Consider the following 19,625-nt stretch of genomic DNA (forward strand, 5'->3'; position numbering starts at 1 on the left):
CATGTACCTTCACTGGTTTTTTTTATGAGTCATATCATTGCATGGACAACTATTATCATCATTTCCATCATCAGTTGAATCCTTCCCATCTTTCTTCTTATTGTCTTAATCATCATCTTCTTCTTATGTATCCCATGCCTCTCCTTAATCATCACTTGTTTCATTTTGAATTTTTTTAATATCCAAAGATCAACTTTCTAGCTAGAGTAGAAGCATGCACTGGCTCCATTTGTCTAATCTTTTTATTCAAACTAGTGACAAATTGCCAAAGTTATGTCGTTCGATATCATACATTGCTTGCTTTGGCAAGGACTGGTATGTACACTTCTCACAATGCCCTTTATCATTTTCTCTAAATTCTGGACAAGCTTTCCCTTCTATCTAAGAATTTTGTATCTTCCTATATCAAAGGTCTTGACTAATTGTGTCTCCTTAGCCTTTATTTAGCAATCTCCTTGATTTTTCCCACTATTTCAATGGGAAACTTGAAGTGATGTAGGGTTTGATGATGTGTAAAATATTAAGTGTAAATTAAGCAAAAATAATAATCTATAAACATTTTAAACTTTTGGACAAATAGATAAATATATATCTATCTACATTTACTTGTGACATGTATAAAACGTGGAGGCTTTTACCCACCACATGGTCTTGTTCATAGCCAAGGCAAGGTAAAAACCCCCTTTTTCCCAATTTGATTGTCTCCTCTATCTCCCAAAAGTCCTTCCCCTTTTTGGCAATCAGCCTCCTCTTTTTTAGGTATAATTTTGCTATCTTAAATGAGCGGCACTTATCTAATGGCTCAATACCCAACCATTTACTCCTATCTTAGGGTATAGCTATCCACTACCAAGGCCTCTAGGGACCCTTACCTCGAGGCTATGTAGATACAATACATTTTTCACGGTAGGACCTCAATAGCCGTGATCAATCCCATTCTTATATGCAACATGGCTCCAATCTGATTTTTTCGCAAGCTTGTACCTGCTTGCTTCTTGAAATATTAATTGTGATAAGTTTTCATGTCTCTAGGTTTCATCGAGAGTCCAATATTGAGGAGGAAAAGGGACATCATAGAGGAGCCGATGAATACCAAGCAAAAAGCTTCAAGTAATTGCATGCAGTTCATGCTATAAAATAGTACTTTGCAAAGGGCTTGAGTCCTATTACTTGAAAAACTTCAAAAAGCCTAAATGGTGCCGATCCTAAGAACAAATACAAGACTAAGTATAAAGCATGTCTAAAGGTGACATCTAAATAAATCATGTAGAAGTAGCCACATGGGAAAAATTAAAAACTAAAAGGCCAGGTGGGAAAAAATCTCTTAAAGATAGTGAAAATTTTCTTGGATAGCTAAGGAATATAGGGGATGAAAATTGCCTCTAAAGACAAGCACCCCCTATCAAAAGCACTTTCTACTACTACATAATGCAAGCATTGTCATGCACAATATTTTCATGATGAGATTGTTAGCCAAGGTCGTAGAACAATAATGTTGTTGGCAAGCAATGTGGTTATAATGTCCTTTTGAATTTAAAGGTTATCCATAGATGCAAAATTCATTGCTTATCACATTCTATTGGTTGTATAGAATTGAGGCTTTTATTCACATCACGTTCCCATGTAGGCTATTCTAGGTTCACCAAGCTCGTGTGCAGGTCCCTAGGTAAGTTTAAAGGTCCTTGGGATCTTTTGGTTGCAGAATTCATGTGCTTCACTTGCATGATAGTACATTTGTTTATCCACATGGAACACCATGTTGGATGTTGATGGATCTCTTTGTTTATGATTTGGTAGAACGATGTAGCATCTATGAGAAATGTTGTACAACATATATTTGGATGGCTATCAACATGAAACCATGAAGCAATTACAATCATTTTTATAATTTAGTGTACTCTATGTCAATTGACTGAAATAGAAAGAGCCCTAGCTGTAGTGGGTTATCTTTCTCGCTCTATGGAGTACTTTCATTGTATGTGCTCAATGCATAGAGTCGTTCATGTCTCCTAGATGAGGTTTAAATGTATTTTAAAAACATGAGAACAAAATGTACCATGACACTAAAGAAAGGATTGTAAATCTTGCATGATTGATTTTTGTTAGTATTGAGTTGGAATGCACTTACTATAGGGTATAGCCTCATCATTCTCTCTATGGCGGCATTGTCGTCGGAGGCATCAGAAGTCTCACTTGTCCTATATAAATAATTAGGCTCAAAAACATCAAATTTTCTCATTTTACTCACAAATCATTGATATTGTTATAGCATTACTTCTCGGTATACTTTTTTTCTTTGCATTCATACATATCCAACAGAAGTATAAAAAGTATCAAAAAGTTCCATATAGGACAATTATGAGGTATTAATATTGCACATATGAAAAATTTGTCAAATGGAAAGGATCGAATAGGTTTAAGATTAGCAAGAGTGACCTAGATACCAATACCACAAAGATGGGATATTAGCTACTCTTTTATAGAGCTAAAGTAGTAGTAGTTAGGATGTTATTTTTCTCTTTTATAGAGCTAGTAGTAGTAGTTATGAAGCATGTTATTTTTCTCTCAATCTTTGCAATGGTTAATTGGGAAAACTCTAGTAATGTTTGGATGTACATATTCTTGAGCAAAGTGGGGCCAATAGCTCTTTACATACATGGAAATTTCTTTGCATTATATTGTGCAATAATTGTTTGTGCTTTAAAGAATACAAGGAGCACTAGAATTTGTTGGGGATCAACATTATGAGTATTTCGTTATGTTGAAATACGTGGATTTGGCCATACTCTATTGTGGTATTTTTGAAAGAGGTCAATTCATTACCATGTAGTCATATTTGGGAAGTCATAATGGTGACCATGGTTGAACTAAAGCTGCTTGGATGATTTTAGGATCAACGTTGTATGGTTGTCCTTCTCAATGACTACTCATATCGATGATGTATTAATGTGCTTGCAAGTGTTTGTGTGTATTTTTTGTTGTCTCACGCTAGTGTGTGCATGTAGCGTGAGTCTGGGGTGTGTTTTTCCTTTTGTGGGAATGTACTTTATGTTATGCCTTTTACTTTCAATCGAGTGATGAATAGAATCTTAAATAGTCATCAAGAATGTGTGATTGTCTTCTCTATCCATATGGAGTTGAACGTTGGGAACCTCTAGTATGCGAGGAATGAGGGAAGAGGGCAGGGGGGTAGTACACTTCCCCACCCCTTCCTTCTTCAATTTTAAAAATTTCCCTTGGGGAAGGGGGTATTCTTGCTAGAGAGGGACAAAGGAGGGAGGGAGAGAGAGAGAGAGAGAGAGAGAGAGAGAGAGAGAGAGAGAGAGAGAGAGACGTGCACACACACATGCACACACAAATAGTCCATATTAGCTATTTCTCAAAGCCAAAGGTATTATGCCCATAGCACAACTCTAGCTCTTCCTATTATACTTAATTAGTGTACCTCTAGTATCATCCATGAGTCAAGCATTTGCAAGTACGGTTTCAATCTAGCCTTGTGTAGGTTTCCATTTGGATCTTGTAGATTATATATACCCTTTGTGGTATTTCTTTTTTATTCCAAAGGACCTTGCCGTACTTTTGGGCGAGCTTTAGGAGCAAGCTTTAAGACCGAGTGTTTTTTTCAAGAAAATAGCTTTGCACAAAATTCAAAAAAAAACTGGCCCCATAACTCACTGCTAAGTCGCTTGAAACCCTAAACTAGATGGGTCGTGAGAAACTTACATGACAATAAATTGGGTGTGCCTTTATCTAGCCATATTCGTTTAGTTTTTCAACGTGTGTTTTATGCATCACATTGTTATGTTTCGGTTGCATCTAGTATGTATGATGAAGAACAGCCTCTATCGTTTCATATAACACAAAATTCAAAATTTTGGTTGGTTACAATGCAATTTGAGTATGATGTTGTTGTGAAGAATGGCACATGGGCTTCATGTGACTTGCCATTGGTACTTAGTGGGTTTTCAAGTTGAAACATAAGCCTAATTATATTGTTGATCAATATAAGACTAGACGTGTAGCTAAAGAGTACACTTTGGAGAAGGGCATTGATTTTGATGAGCCTTTTGCTATATGACTACCATTCGTAGCCTTTGTGCATTGACAACTCATCATGGTTGAAATGTACATCAATCGAACATAAAAACTATGCTTTTGAATGGTGATTTGCATGAGAAAATATATGTATCACGACCTTGTTTGTTCAAAAACGACAAGAAAACAAGGTGTGCAGACTTAAGAAGGCCTTGTATGGTTTGAAGCAAGCTCCACATGCTTGGTGTAAAAAGATTAATGCTCATTTGGTTATACATGGTTTTTGAATACTATCTAAGAGCACTTCATATGTCAAGCATGCGGATGACGTATTTCTAACCATTGTGCTATATGTGGATGGCATGTTCCTTACTAAAGGAAATGACAGACATATTGCTATTTTAAAGCTCCTTTAAGTGCTTCTTTTGCAATGTCAAATTTTGGGCATTTGCATTGCACAGCTAGCAACTACATTGAGCTAATTTCAAACTTTTGCCATTACTAGTTCTAAGGTTGACTATTTCAAAGGTCTAAGGTTCACTTAGAAACCTTTCTAATAAATTAATCTAGAAAAAGCAAAGGGGGGTCCTCCATTATTGTCTTATTGCTTGAAGCATTATTAGCACAATCCATATATAACGGGATAAATAATGTAGGATAAGGTGCTATATAATTCTACCGTGGTCTAATTGCATATTGAGAGCAATTAGCAACAAAAGACACAAGTGGTTGTTAAAGTTACACTACAAAGGCACTATTAACAAGCAACTGAAAGAGAAGTGACAAGATTAATATAGATGGAAACGGTAAAGAATAGTTCAATAATTAATTAATTAGTCCCCCCCCCCCCGTTATTTCAGTTTCTATCCTAATTCACACACACACACACACGTGAGAAGAGACAGAGAGAGGGAGCATCTATCCTTTACCCACTTAGGTTTCACTGATATGCATAATACCTGATCTAAGGAACCCTCTAATACCATGAGAACAAAAGATCTCATGACACGAACTCTTGGCACTCCAGCTATATTTGACAATCAGAAGAAATTCAAGAAACTAACATGACCTTTCTAACTCAAAAGCTGTTGATAATTTAAGAACACTGTTACAAAGTGGCACCCCTGGCTATACCAATTAGGGTTTTCTGTATGTTTTTCAGCAAAAGGAGTCTTTTTTATACGTAATGTATTCCAAAAGCCTTGCTACATCTCCAAACAAAGCACAAAGATGCAGTAATGTATTCCCAAAACACAAACTTCAAAGCTGCCCACAAGCTCTCACCTAGCCTGATGTCCAAAGGAAAGCCGCTTTTGCAAACCCTCGTGCATCGACACAAGCTTTCACCTAGGCTGATGTTCGAAGGAAAGCTACTGTGCTGACCCTCGTCCCTTCGATGCCTCCGTATCGAAATGTTGGGTATGTCTTGACATGATCGATGTAATGAAAGACAGGTTGTACATCAGACGACGACGATGATGCAGATGAAGTTGAAACTGCGTCCTCTCCTCTAAGATAGAAGGTACCAAAAGTTGGGCTCTGCATGTAGGAGCATGCCTCATCAACCAATTCATCTTTTGTGCTGTTGCATGATGTGATGACCTGGGGTGACGACATACAAAAGCAAGAGAGTATCGGTATAAATAGATCAAAAGCTGAGTAGCATTAAACAAGAGAGAGACTTACCAAAACACCCCCAGGGGCAATGAGTTTTGAAATAGCCTTCCAGTACATGACTCTGTCAAACAGACTTTATCCATTAGCGGATGCCATTCAGCAGATAACAATACATACTTCATCAAGCTTTTAAAGAGCTCTAATTATCCCAAATGGCATTCATAATAGGAAGATGGTAAGGTCCAGCCAACCTCAATTACCTTTTCTGTGCACCTTCTGGGTGAAGACCAATTGCATCAAGAGTACCTTTGTCCGTAATGAGTTTAAACTGTGAATGCAATTTTGTCTCTAGAATGTCATCCACCTGCATTCGGGAAAAGTATAAGATGCAACTCAAGTAGGATACTGATAATTACTAGAGATGCTCCGGACTCTACAGTTAAAAACCTACATGACTCTAATGTTTATAGCTCAAACAGGAAACATCTTCAGCAAAAGAAAACCAGCTAGAGTTGTTCACCATGAATTTTAAATCTCTGAAATTGTTATGTTCGGCCACTGCTTTGGCGAGCTCAATAGCACTTTCACTGTAGTCAGTCCCGATCAGATTGGAGAAACTGCCACAAATGCAAATGTGGAGATAAACCCTTCAGAAGTGCTGTGCATGGCAGCCAAAAAATTCCTCTTTCCAATCCAGCTACTGACCTTGAAATTTTGAACTCTTATAGATAAATCAATGAGAGAGAGAAAAAAACAGCTCTAGCCATGGCACATCCCTTCAAGGTAAATTCATCACCAATCTATATAGGTAAGACAACCCGTGTACAAAAAGGGAAACTTTTGTACTCAAAGCTCCCTTCAATACATATACATATTATATTTCAGTACAGAGAAGCCTCCACTCAACAAAGTCCTTGATTTGCTTCGAGTGCTCATTGTTTTTACGCCTTCTTGCCGTACGTATGTTTAGCCAGTTCAAAAATCTCTTGACCTTCAGGCTTCACCCATATTTATAACAGAAAAAATATCACTTCCTTCCTATACTTCAAGGTCAGTAACGTATAGCAGCACAAGATACTGTAAAATCACATAGACTTGTGCCTAGCATTTACACATTTCAAACCTATTAGACAAAGCTTCGCTTGCCTATGGTCTGTAGATACAAGAAATCTGATAAATGCGAAAAAAACGACCAGTTCATAAATCGTTATTTATGTTAAGCACTCGAGCATTGCATCATCTATGATGAGACAGGCAGTGACGGTTTCTTGAACAAACACCTTTCTGATGCCTTCTTGCACCAATTCATGCTATCATCTATGATGAGACAGGCAGTGGCGGTTTCTTGAACAAGCACCTTTCTGATGCCTTCTTGCACCCATTCATAAGCATGCATGACCAAAGACAACCCAAGTTCTTAATTGTGATGAATGACTAATCAGCTTTTGTACAAGAGATTTCTAGAGCTCAACTCAGTGACAAACAAAGGTACAATCATTTACACAAGGATACAGTCATTTACCCAAACCGCACGAACGACTGATTTTGATAACCACTCTTAAGGACAAGCTACGACAGGCATAATGCAAAATTGAAATGAGGTTCAAAATTTACCCCTGTTTAGCAAGAACGTGAAGCAAAACTCCATTGCCCGTGCCAACATCCAACACATTCCAGCTTGCCAGTTCTGTGGCCATTCGAGCTTCTGAAAAAATACCCAGGTCTGATATGGACAGCAAGGAAAAACCATCCAAATTGTCAGCACATAGACCAGCAGCAACACTTGTACAAATTTTTGCTGTCCATAAGGCCATTGTCTCCATAACACCTTCGCCAAACCTGTTTAGGAAGAAGATTCAGCGGCGACAAGTGTCAGGGATTGCCTTTACCGAGAGACACAAATTTAGGCCAACCCTCACAAAGAATTACCAAATTTCACCCGCATCTCCATGTTCATGAAAATTTGTCAATTCTTCTGCATATGTTGCATCCCAATGGCTCTGCAACCCCAACATTGATGGTTCAAACTCGTCTTCATCATCTTTGTCAAAGCTGGCAAATGTGACGTCCAAAGTGAAGAAAGATTTAAATTTCCCTGTTTTGAAGCATGCAACTTCTTTTGAGGCTTCAAAACTATTTTGAGTCAGGTATAGTGGTATCCAATTAATCAGTCAAAACTTACTCCAATACTGAATGGACTAAAGAATGACACCTTTACATTCGTTAAAGACAATTAGACTACAATTTTGAGCCTAAACTAATCCAAACACCCTTGATTTGCAAGTCTTTAGTGAAAACATTAGATACTAAGATGCATGTCAAAAGGTGAAGGGTTGATTGTGGGCTGAACTTAATGAATGTCTCCATGTGCGAACCAACTGTACTCTACTAGCTGGATTAGACAAGTCTCCTCATCCATGAAATGACAAATGTGGCAGATAATATTGTGAAAAGCTTTATTGGGGAGGACTCCATGTGTGAACCAACTAATGTACTCTACTCATTGGATAATTGGGATTAGACAAGTAAACTGAGCCCTCGTCTGAAAATCTGTAGTTTAAACATTAGACACTGAGATGCATGTCAAAAGGTGAAGGGTTGATTATTGCGGGCTAAACTTATTGGATGTCTCCATGTGCGAACCAACTAATTGTATTGCGAGCCAACTAATTGTACTCTACTAGTTGGATGAGACAAGTGCCCACATCCATGAAATGACAAATGTGGCAGATAAGCTAGTAAACAGCGTTATTGGGAAAAACTCCATGAATGAGCCAACTAATGTACTCTACTATAAATACCTTCATAAGTTCGTCTGAACTCACGAATTATAAGAGGGGGTAAAACGCTCATAAAACTACAAAAAGCAAGGGACACAAGAAAACCAAAACAAATGAAGAAACTAAATCACTTTATTTGTACTAAACAAAACTTGATAAAACAAACCATTATTTACTTAAAAATGTTTTTAGAAAAGGCATATGCAAAATAAGTTGAAGCAACTTACTTGGCTCAAACTTGAAACAAGAACTCAATTTTAAACTAAAAAAAATAAGATATCTCAAAGACTTAATCCTAGAAATCAGCCTCCACATAACTTCTAAAGGAAAAATTCTTAAGTCCTAATGTAAGCTAAAAACTAGAAATGAATCCTACTACAAACCTGCGAAGAAGAGGCTGAAAAGCCCGAGTGTATGGCAAGACCCCGTTTCTCATGACCCATCAATTCTTGAATAGAATTCGCCTTTTGTTCCAAGCAGTAGTCTCGGATCTCTGTAGGAAGTCCGTAGCAAAACCGCTCAATCTGTTCCTTAAACAAGACCTTCGTAAATGAAGAAGCTGGTAGAAAAGAGCTCCAAAATCTCTCGCAATCAGCATCCAAAGAATCTCCCTTGGTCATCCGAAGATGATTCCAAGCAGTTCGTATATCTCTTTCGTACTCCCGAGTCAACGAAGAACAAATAAAAAGCCTTTCAACCATTTAATCGGAGCTTCCTTTCTCAGTAGAAGAGTGAACCATGTTCGAGCATCTCGAAAAGGATTCAAATCGAGTGTCCGCCTTCTTTAAATTCTTTTACTTTCTTGTTTTTATCTTCGAGAAAGTCATACTGGTTGGCTTTATGAAAATGTTTCTTCTTTGCATAAAACATGTGATCATCGGAGTCCGAAGTATCTGAGGATGGGTCCTCGGTAGAACTGTCAGAAACTTGGCAAAATCAAGCTTCTTTGCCTTTTTCTTGCCCTTTCCGAAGCTTTGCTTTTTTTTTGCTTCGCTTGTCCATGTCTTTCAGCGACTAGAGGTTCTGCTTTTCTGCACTCGTCTGTCTTTTCGACTTTACTCCTTATCTGAGAGGAGAAGCAATGGCCACACGCCATCTCGAGTAAATCTTATCAATCGGGTAATTCTTCAAGTGAATCACCAATCTCGGGTCCTTGGAGTACTTAATCAATCTGTTCACACATATGCCAATCTACAGTTGACGTTTGTACTCCTTTTCTGGCAAACTTGTCCGAAAAAATTTGCCCAAATCTACATTCTTTTCTTCAGTTCTCGTGCCGGATCTTCAACTTTTCTTTGCTTTCCCACTAAGAGGTGTCATCTCTATCAGATTCTTCGCCAGAACCCATGTGTAATCTGGGATTCTTTATGGCTTTATGCCCTGTAAGACAGTGCGATGAAGACGGGAGTGTATGAAGGGTGGAAGTGGCTAATAAGTCCAGGGTTGGGACACGAAGATTCTTTCCCAAAAGCTGTGTGCGTTGCAAAAAGGATCAGATCCTCCATAGAAGAAGAATCTTTCTGTGCTCTGATACCACTGTAACAAACTTGGACACTCCAAGTAAAGATTCTACCGCAACACAGTAAAGATTCACTTCAAAACAGTTCACAGTTCACAATTGATTCGACACGGCCCGATGGAGTTCCATGCCTAGAGATATTGATCCCATAGACTGGCACCCCTTTCGGTATTTCTTTTTGTATTAAATCTGTGCTCAAAGTACAAGGGAGTGGAAGGGTCTCACTCTCAGACTCTGCGTCCAGATGCTCTACAGAGTGGGAACCCAAACCACCTATTCATTGATTAAAAGGGATGCCAAAAGCAGAGCCCCAAAAGCTGCCATCTTTTTTAAAAAATAGGCTTTTAAAATAAAGCAAAGTAATTTGATCCCAAAAAGCTTCTCAGCACTTTGCGTAGGTTTCAGCCCAGCTTTGCGTAGAAAAAAAGCAAGTCCGTACACCTCAGCCACGTCAACACTGCAACGCTTTCTCCGCCGCAATTTCCGGGTGGTGCCACCTTAGCAGTTCTTCCGCGTTTTCCGGGATTTTACAGCAGGCCAGCCAGGGTGTGTGTGTATAGCTACCCAACCACGTCACCCATTTGTGACAGAAGGTGCACTGCAAGTTGTAGGACTTCTGCTGCCTCTTCTACCAGAAAGTGCTAGCGCTAGGTTTCTTTTATAGAGCTTAGCAAATTTGCCCTACCCAGTTTCCCAACAAAGTCACTTATTAATAATAAGTGAAAAATGGCTAAAATAGGGAAAATGGGTTTTGTGCACTGTAAAATGCTCATGATGGCTACTAACTGTAATGCTGATGATCATGCCGTGTGCAACTAGAGGATATGCAACTACTCTACGTGCCTGACATGCACGGCCTGCTCACAGGCTCACAAAGGTGCCAAAACACTTCCTAAGCTAAACAAAACCCTAGACCTAAAGTAGCTTGTCCACATGCACATAGGGTTAGATGTGCACGTGACAATTACATTGTACCCTGTCTTCACAGTTCCTCATGGATGAGATGCTAGCTCGGGAGGACCCCTACTCTCGATCGATCCGACTCTTCACCCTAGAGACATGCATCTTCATCAATAGCCACACTCCTTTGATGACTAGCCATGACCCTTCGCTTTATGGTCACGTCCCTCCATCAAATGGTTGCAGCTATTCATCCAAGAGATGTGTTTCTCTTTCTACAGTCGTGTCTATTCACCATCAGACGTGTATGCCCTTTCATCTCCTATATAAGGAGCCCATTGTACTTAATTTTAATCAATCAACAATGTTCTAGTCTCTTCAGCTAAATTTCAGTTTCAAGTCTTAATCACAAAGTTAAGACTTGAAATCACATTAGTCCAAGGACCTGCATTTTCCAGTCAAGAAGTAGAATTCAGCCTATCAAAAGAAAGATCTAGCCTCTAGAAAGAGACCCAAATCTAAAGACTTGGCACCGGCTATCCACTCTTTCTAAGACTATAAATTCGCTCTAACCAATGGGTCTAGGTAACTCCTATTGACACACCTCTTGGGGTTCTTTCTGCTTTACTCTTCCATCATTTGTTGTTTCACTTGTGCATAGGTACTTGGACACACTCCTTTGGCATGGCATCGCATTTTGGGAGTTTGGCAATAACTTCTTCAGAGAGAGGGATACTTGGGATGCTGCTCAGTCAGCAAAGCATGTCAAAGTTAAGATTGCTAATGAAAGGCAGAACAATAGTGACATTGCTTATGAAAATCCAAATTCCTTTTGGCTGGCATAAAACAAAGGGAGAGAGACTAAAGTCATGAGCTGCGTTCCCTCTTTCCAAATATCCCACATGTTGAGTTCCCAATTTGCCTTGTGAAGGAATAAAGAAATACAACAGGGGGCACCAGTTTTAGTGCCAGATCTTCTACTCCAGCTGTTCATGACTTATAGTGAAAAATGCAGTTCCTATGTTTTTGAGCGGTGACTTTGCAGATATGTGAGAGAGCTTCCACTAGATGTGCTCACATCAGATTTCAGTACAGTAAGATGACATTGACATGTTCTAAAGGCCAAAGCTACCCTAAAGACACATTGATAAACACAATCTGTATAGCTGCCATAAGATCAGAAGATCCGAATTTTTAAAGCATCAAAAGGTGAACTATAACATATGAATGAAGATTCTGATTAACAATCAAAGAAAAGACTAGTACACTGCACAAATCAAAAACAGCCAAATAAACATATCTACAAAACTGAGATAAAGTTCCTATTTAAACTCCATGACCGACTACTTTCACTTTAAAGATACAACCTACCAGTTTTTCTTTAATAAAAGGGGTAAAATAAATCATGAAATCTTTTTTATGAACATGATGCCCATGACTCTTTGTGTCGTGCATAAAACAGAATATAAAAACTGGGTACAATGTAGAGAAGACTTGGGGACTTATTCAAATGGCAAGTTATGAACTTGTAAGACAATGGGTAAAATCTTCCTTTGACCTATGCAAAGTCAAAATGAACTTAGCCATCACTCCAAATGTCATCAAGGAAATGCTAACCTGTAATCGACTGTCCGAAAGCTTGACACGCCCAAGCCATCACCGTCAGCTTGTCTTTGATCTTCCAAATCTAATACACTGCCATACTCACTTTTGACCGACCAAGAATCTGCTGCTAGAGATCGCTCATCATCAGAGAAATGAGAAGCAGTATCCACTTCGGCCATCCTCCCTACTTCCCCTTGCTGAACTCTAGTCGTAAAAGCTGCGCCTTGATGATGATATTCTTCTGGCCACCTCAAGCCCACCATACCTCTAACAGCTTAGACCAGCCTAGCAATTAACTTCAAAAGATCCCTGCTCATCAACATGCGAATAAAGAGGCTCTCTCTCTCTCTCTCTCTCTCTCTCTCTCTCTCTCTGTGCCCGCACGTGTGTGCGCCCAGGATACTCCTGTCACACGCCCACAATGCAAGATCGGACGAACCAACATTCCAAGAGCTGGCTCTGTGTGTGTGTGTGTGTGTGTGTGTGTGTGTCCAGCAGCGACAGAAAGAAACGCACCTCAGGAGCTCTCGGAAAGAAGGACTTTACAACCAGAGAAGTGAGACCTCGTGCATAGACGGGCAAACCAAGGGGGCAGGCAAGAGGGGCAAACCAAGGGGGCAGGCAAGAGATCTCATTTCTGAATATTCAAAGCCCAAACAAAAACAAAATTGCAATATTCCATTTATGTTTGTACAAAAGAGCGAGTAAAAAATCTGTTATGAAAGTTTTTGCTATGTCACACGAGGCTTAGTTATCAATAAGCCTCGACAGGCTCTGACGATGGCAGGTACAGCAGTTGAGAGTGTCACGAGCAGCAACCTGTAGTGAGAGGGAGCGCGAGGAGAGAGAAAAAGAGAATTGATCAGCATTCAACTAGCTTAGTTTAAAAACTATACCGTTTTAGGCATAGTAGCACTACGAAGCAGGTCACTGCAGGTGGAAAGTTGATCAGTGTCGGAGTTTGTCGGCCATTATGACGGGAAACTAAGCCTCGCGTGACCATGGCCTTATTCAGTTGGTTGCATACGCCTCCGGAGCCCTTTGCCTGATGAATCCAACAGACAATTGAATTACATTTTTCAGATGATGAGTGGATGACACAATTTTTATTTTTATTTTAAGAAGAGGGAATCAACACAAATTCCCTCAATGTCAAAAATAACATCGTGACATAAAAATTGAGAGCCGTCTTTCTGCATGAGCCGCTGATTTGGGCATGAAGTGTAGGTCAGGGCTATTTTGGGAGTGCAGTTAAGGACTGTGAGTTGTATGCTCTCCCTCCATGTTTTGGAACTACAGATCAACAATGTCATTTGCATGTTGTCCATCCACATGATGGTCTATGCGAAGGAGGGCTTTTTAATTGAAGCGACACTGGTAGGCAAAGGAGTGTTGACCAGTGCAGTACAAAGACAGAAATGCCAACAAGCGGAGGAGTGTTGAATGACAAGGCATCAACATGTACAAATAGATAAATTAGGAGAGAGAGTGTGTGTATAGCATGAGATGAAGCTAGAGTTTGTATTAAATTACACTAAGGTGTTTGCCTCGCTGCAAGGAACAGTATAAGGTACAAACGGCAATGTGTCTACCTCGCTACAAGGAATTGAAGGGAATGTTGGATGCCATAACAACATGAGGCGTTTTCCTTGTCTAAAGTTGCAACGTTGTGTGTGAAAGGCTTAGACATTGTTTTTTTGTTTTGAGCATCTCTTTCCTTAGAGTTTATTATGTATTTTCCTGTTTGTGAAAGCCTTGTCTCGAAGTGGTAGGTGTTGCCTGTTTTCGAAGAAGCTGCATTTCAATGTTATGTGAAAAATTACGGGAGTCCAAAGTCGTTCAAGTTTTGTTTTGTTCATGAGACTTTAAAATTATAGGTGTCATAGCGAGGATGAGGAAGCTACATGCTCCATTGGTGATGTGAACGCTACGTCCAGTTCCCGAAGCCGTAGGAGTAGGCCTAAGAAGAGTGAAGAGGAGACATTGTAGGTTGAAGCTAGTTGCTCAAAGAGACTGTCTGAGTTTAGTATTACCATCTCTGTTGGTGGCACAGACTTAGATAGTTGCCTTTGCCCTCCCTCCACCACATTCTGAAGGACTTCTTCGAGAAAGAGACCAATGCCGAAAAGTGCTCCCTTGAGTATGGAGAAACATTGTTTCATTTGCAGCTCCAAATGGTAGTGTGAATCATGTCGACATCAATAATAGCAGTTAATAAAAAACTAAAGGAATACCTCGGATGGGATAGGGAATCTCATGTAGGTGTTGCCATGCTTTGTAGAGCATTGAATTAGAAAAATATGCATGAATTTTAAGGATGATTGGGTATTGCTTAAAAAACATATACAAGGACCATTTCCAAATCTTGGTCGCAATATTTCTCCCAATGATATCAATAAGGGCATTGAAGTATACATGTTGCATGGTGCAGGCGACCTAAATAACAGAGTTTGTTAACACACATAAATGTATTTGACATGGCACTAATGTATTGGAATGCATAGCTTGCACCACCATATTGGGCATGGCTTCCTTGGAACTCTACACCACATGATTAAGTGCAATAAGTACCCATCATCCACTTGGATCATGTCATACCAAGGATATGGCATGGCACTAAGAAAAATCAATGCTCTTTTGGAAGTACTGCATGGCATTTCCAAGCACTATGACATACAATGATATCCTTGACATTTTTGTGCTCTAGGATGCTCTTAATACCAATTATATCCATGTGAATTGGTTCCTTAATGGATGGAAAAACAGTGATATGTAAACATTGTTCCCACATTTACTTTAATGTCTTGAGTATTGATGTTGATAATATTTTGTATGAATTGTAGGGAGTAGGTAGAGAACACGATTGCAAAGGAGGTAGTGGCAATTTCAAACAATGACAAAAATCTCGACACAACCATTGGAAGTAATTACATACCACTTCTTATGAAAAAAAAAAGGTAGACGTCATTGCATGTTAGTTGTAATTGTAGTTCACCTCCTCTGTGCTCAATTGCATTAAGATGTACATTCCTTTATGTAACCTTCCACTATTTCCTATAGGCATGCGCAATGGAAACAACAAAGACAGGATCCCATATAGGTCGAGGCAATTGAAATCGAGGAGATCCATCACGAGAACATGGATGATGCAGTATTGCAACGGTTAGAGGATGTGTTGCTACCATAGAGTTGCCACCAAATTTTTGTATGACATTGACGATTTACGAAGTTGTGTTCTCCATTGTACATAGAGTGTGAAGGACATACTGTAAGATGTGAAGTTTAATGCTATTAATATGCAGGTTACAGAATTACAACAAAAAATAAGCTCTTTGAAAAGGGAGGTACTTTCTTTCAAGGTGTAGCTAAATCAAATGAATGCAATAGTTACTAGGCCTAGAAATATAGTAACCATAAATTTAAGTTAGAGACTCCATGTTAGTCTTTATGAGAAGGAGAACTCTATAATAACTTCTCTTTTCCTCTAGTATAAACTTGTTGTAATCATTGTTGGAGTTAGGGTTGTAGGAATGCACACAAATCTTAGAGATGGACAAGAAGCTCAAGGCACAAGAATATATTACTTCTTGGTGGGTGAATACAAGATAAGACAGGCCTAGAGTGATGGGCGTATGTACAAAGCACAAGGGAAAATAACCACCTAGTGAGGGAAAGAAATGTCTCGATGGTCCTAAGTGTGTTCATGCATATCACTACCATTTACATGGTAGGAAATCCCTCGTAGAGTGATGCAGTGAGCAAGAGCTCGTACATAAAGTATAGGTAAGTTCTATGCCCCATGGACATGATCAATCCACAAAGGGAAGTAAGAAAAAAGCTTTGCAAAAAATCTTTGAACTCCTCTCATGAGGAAATACCTTTGTGAACAAATCCGCAAGGTTGTTTTGTGTCGGCACATAAGCCAAGCTGGTCTCTTCAATGAGACTCTCTTCTTGGCATGGTGATAATGCACCCCAATGTGCTTTTTATGAGTGTGAAAGATTGGGCTCCTTACAGCTGCCAATGCATCCTGACTATTAGTATAGATGAGAGCACCAACTTCCAATCCAATTCCCAAATCAGCCATAAGGTATCTGAGCCATGCACACTCGATTATACCAATGAAATTTGTCGTGTACTCAACCTTGCAACTAGGAGTGGCCATAGTAGTTTGGTTCTTGCTCAACCATGATATGCATGAACTACTAATCATGAACAAAAACCACTCATGGACGCTCATGCCTCATAGCAACCAACCCAATCCAAGTTAGAAAACGCATGTAAATTTGGCGGCAATGAACCCCCCTTGGGATGAAACAACCCAAGATGTAAAGTGCCACTTAAGTAGTGAAAGATCCGCTTAACTACCTACTAATGCATAAATCTACTCACTTGTGAGACTGCAAACTAAATATATAACCTTGTAATCCATACATAAATGAGGCAACCGACAACTATTTGGCAGAGGGTAGCAAGCCTTGCCTTATAGCTAATATTTGGCTCACATTTCAGCTTATGAACCAACATTGTATCAATGGACTTCTTGCTAGGAGGCAAGTCGCATAAATACCAAGTATTGTTCTTTGCAATTACATCATATTCATCAATATGGTGCACAAAAAGCATGATGAGAACCCAAACGAGTCCAAAGGGGGCAATGAGGCAACCATATTAGATTTCTGCAAATGCATCAAAGTGGAAAAATTCAGATGTCCAAAATGTGCATTCCATAGTTTAGCATTTGAAACAACTTTAGAATCTGTAACTACATTTGCAAAGTTCTCCACACACTTGTCATAATAATTTAGCTTGTATAGCCTATGAGACAAAGTACATGATGCAACAATAGTATCACCTGAAGTAAGATCTTGAACATTGCATCTATCATCCACTTTACAACAAGTCCAAGTCTTGCTACTGTAGGAATAGACAATAGATTCTTCTTGATTCTTGGCATCTATCATCCACAAACTTTGCAACAGAGTCTTGGTACCTCAGAAAGTGGGAAGGAACTACCATTAATTGCAATGAGTACAATGTTTTCGACTCCCTTAACTTGATAAAAGGCATTGTTGACATAATTGATAGTATGATGAGATGTAATGTGCTTTGGAGCACCACTGTCAACATACCACACATGAACATGCACCCTCAATCACACATGCAGTGAGGCGGTCCGGGGCGGGCAACAAAAAGAGCAACCTCTAGACACCCTTCAAGGCTCCCGTGCTGCTCAATGGGGCTGGGGCACAACACAACACAAACCAAAACAACGAACCCACAACCAAATCCCAACTACACAAGGGGCACCACCTAGTTTAAGAGCGAACTAGGACGCAAAAGAGGAGAATCGTTAGAGCAACCCACAAACAAGCAAGGAATTTACACTAACCCTAACACCAATGGGACACTCTCACACACTAAAACACGAGAGAGAGAGAGAGAGAGAGAGAGAGAGAGAGAGAGAGAGAGAGAGAGAGAGAGAGAGAGAGAGAGAGAGAGAGAGATAGTGCTCGGGCTGCTTTGAAACGTATCGGCAATGATCAAGCAAACACAACTATATATTTAAGAAAGAGAGAGAAAGGGGGAGGGGGTGCTTGTTGCATTAATACCTTCTTACAAATCTGTCATGACAAATCAAAGTGAGATTAGTACTTGTTCAACATAGCTTGCGTAAATTTCACCACAACACATCACAAGAAAAGCCACCCCAATCACTGTCTTAAGGCCAGGGGAGTCCTCTCCACCCTGTCGCCCTCTTACAGTATGTGGGATTTATGGCTAGATTGATGACAACACCAGAGACAAGCTATCAAGAACTTAACAAAAAAACACCAAGACACTTACGCATCATTGTTGTCCATTACTTCACGTTGGAAGGGAGACAAAGTATCCAAGCTTAGTCCAAATCCACCCTCCTTGATTCAGCGAATGTTGGGCTTACACTAGTAGGAGAAATGATAGATTTCCTACTCTCAATTGAATGATCACTCTCTCTCTTACAATGGCATAGAGTTCCTTTGCTAATCCCCTATTACAACACATGCACATGCATAAGACAATGAGCTTCCACTCAAGAGCTCCTTCTAGAGAGGTTGAGCTTGGCTTCTCAAGCTATAGCATAGTGCTCTTGCTTATGGCTCCCCTCTTTTGTGCTAGCTACACCCTCCTTTTATAGCAATTTTGAAGGCTAGGGTTACTCCTCTAACCATGGTTGGGTTAGATTTTCAGCAATTTATCTAATTTCTTTTGCTTGGAATTATCAAGAAGTTGGTGGGGAAAGAGAGAGGAGAGAAATGGAGGTGATAGGACTTTTCGTAGTGGGTTAGTGTTAGTAGAGTTAGTATTAATTTACAAATGGAATTGGATATTTACAATGGGAGTATCCATGTAGGATACAAATAAGGAAGAAAATCTCTTAAGAGGTAAGAAAAGGTGGATTTCTTACAAGGTTGATGCTCCAAGTGTCTTGAGTAGGGCCGATTTTGACGCTTGTTGACGGTCCACTAGCTTTGACGGTACATTTTTTCTCCACTCTTGACCTTCCTTGAGAGACAAGGTAATTGAAGCTGAGTAATCAACCACCATGATGCTGTCTTTTAAGAGAAGAGGCTGAATTTTGTGGTTTTTTTGAAAGATATGGGTAACTTGGAGGAGGAAAAATGAGACTCGGTGGTCAATTTTGAAATGGAATTGTGTGTGGGAGGTATGAGTTCACCATGGTTTCTCTTATTCTTCAAGGTTGAGGAGAAGGTGAGTAGGGTGCAGAGAGGAGGGGTGAGAGAGGTGGGGATGATGAGTGGAGAAGTGTGTGTAAAAGAGGAAAATGATAAAGTGGAAGAGAGAGTGTGGCTGCATAACATGGGAAAACTGGGGTCCACTAATAAAATCATAGCTCACAGCTCGTAGCTCAAAAAAATATGAAAAAATTTGAGGCAAAAGTTCAGCCCACGAGCTACAACTTTTGTTTGTATCACCTTTTCAAATTCGGAGAGCAAGTGAACTTTAAAAATTCAGCAAAACTGACCGTTTTTTTCCACTGCACAAGGTCCTTGTGGGGTCCTTCTTTGGATGATTCTTTTGAATACCTCCAAGAGTGAGCCCTCCATAGTGCATGTATGCATGCCACCTACCCTTGACCTTATTTGGTAGGTTTATAATTGAAG

General features: G+C 39.6%; 1 protein-coding gene across 3 annotated transcripts; it reads right to left on the reverse strand.

Annotated features, from left to right (window-relative positions):
* Positions 1-5,103: 5,103 nt before the first annotated feature.
* Positions 5,104-13,130, reverse strand: AR401 (S-adenosyl-L-methionine-dependent methyltransferases superfamily protein). 3 transcript variants are annotated; one of them, XM_086506788.1, is made up of 8 exons: positions 12,976-13,130; positions 12,472-12,768; positions 7,585-7,707; positions 7,270-7,494; positions 6,176-6,272; positions 5,916-6,019; positions 5,725-5,776; positions 5,104-5,640 (listed from the first exon to the last, which is right to left on the reverse strand). In XM_086506788.1, exons 2-8 carry the CDS (start codon positions 12,720-12,722, stop codon positions 5,386-5,388), a joined length of 1,107 nt encoding a protein of 368 aa, XP_086362914.1. In that variant the 5' UTR covers positions 12,723-12,768; positions 12,976-13,130; the 3' UTR covers positions 5,104-5,385. The 3 variants fall into 3 exon arrangements, with proteins under 3 accessions (XP_086362914.1, XP_086362915.1, XP_086362916.1); XM_086506789.1 differs by having other exon boundaries at positions 12,472-12,755; positions 12,976-13,129; XM_086506790.1 differs by having other exon boundaries at positions 12,472-12,744; positions 12,976-13,128.
* Positions 13,131-19,625: the final 6,495 nt, after the last annotated feature.

Source organism: Adiantum capillus-veneris, chromosome 30 (genome assembly GCF_014529385.1).
Source record: "Adiantum capillus-veneris isolate H3 chromosome 30, ASM1452938v2, whole genome shotgun sequence".
In the NCBI taxonomy this organism is placed as follows: Eukaryota; Viridiplantae; Streptophyta; class Polypodiopsida; order Polypodiales; family Pteridaceae; genus Adiantum; species Adiantum capillus-veneris.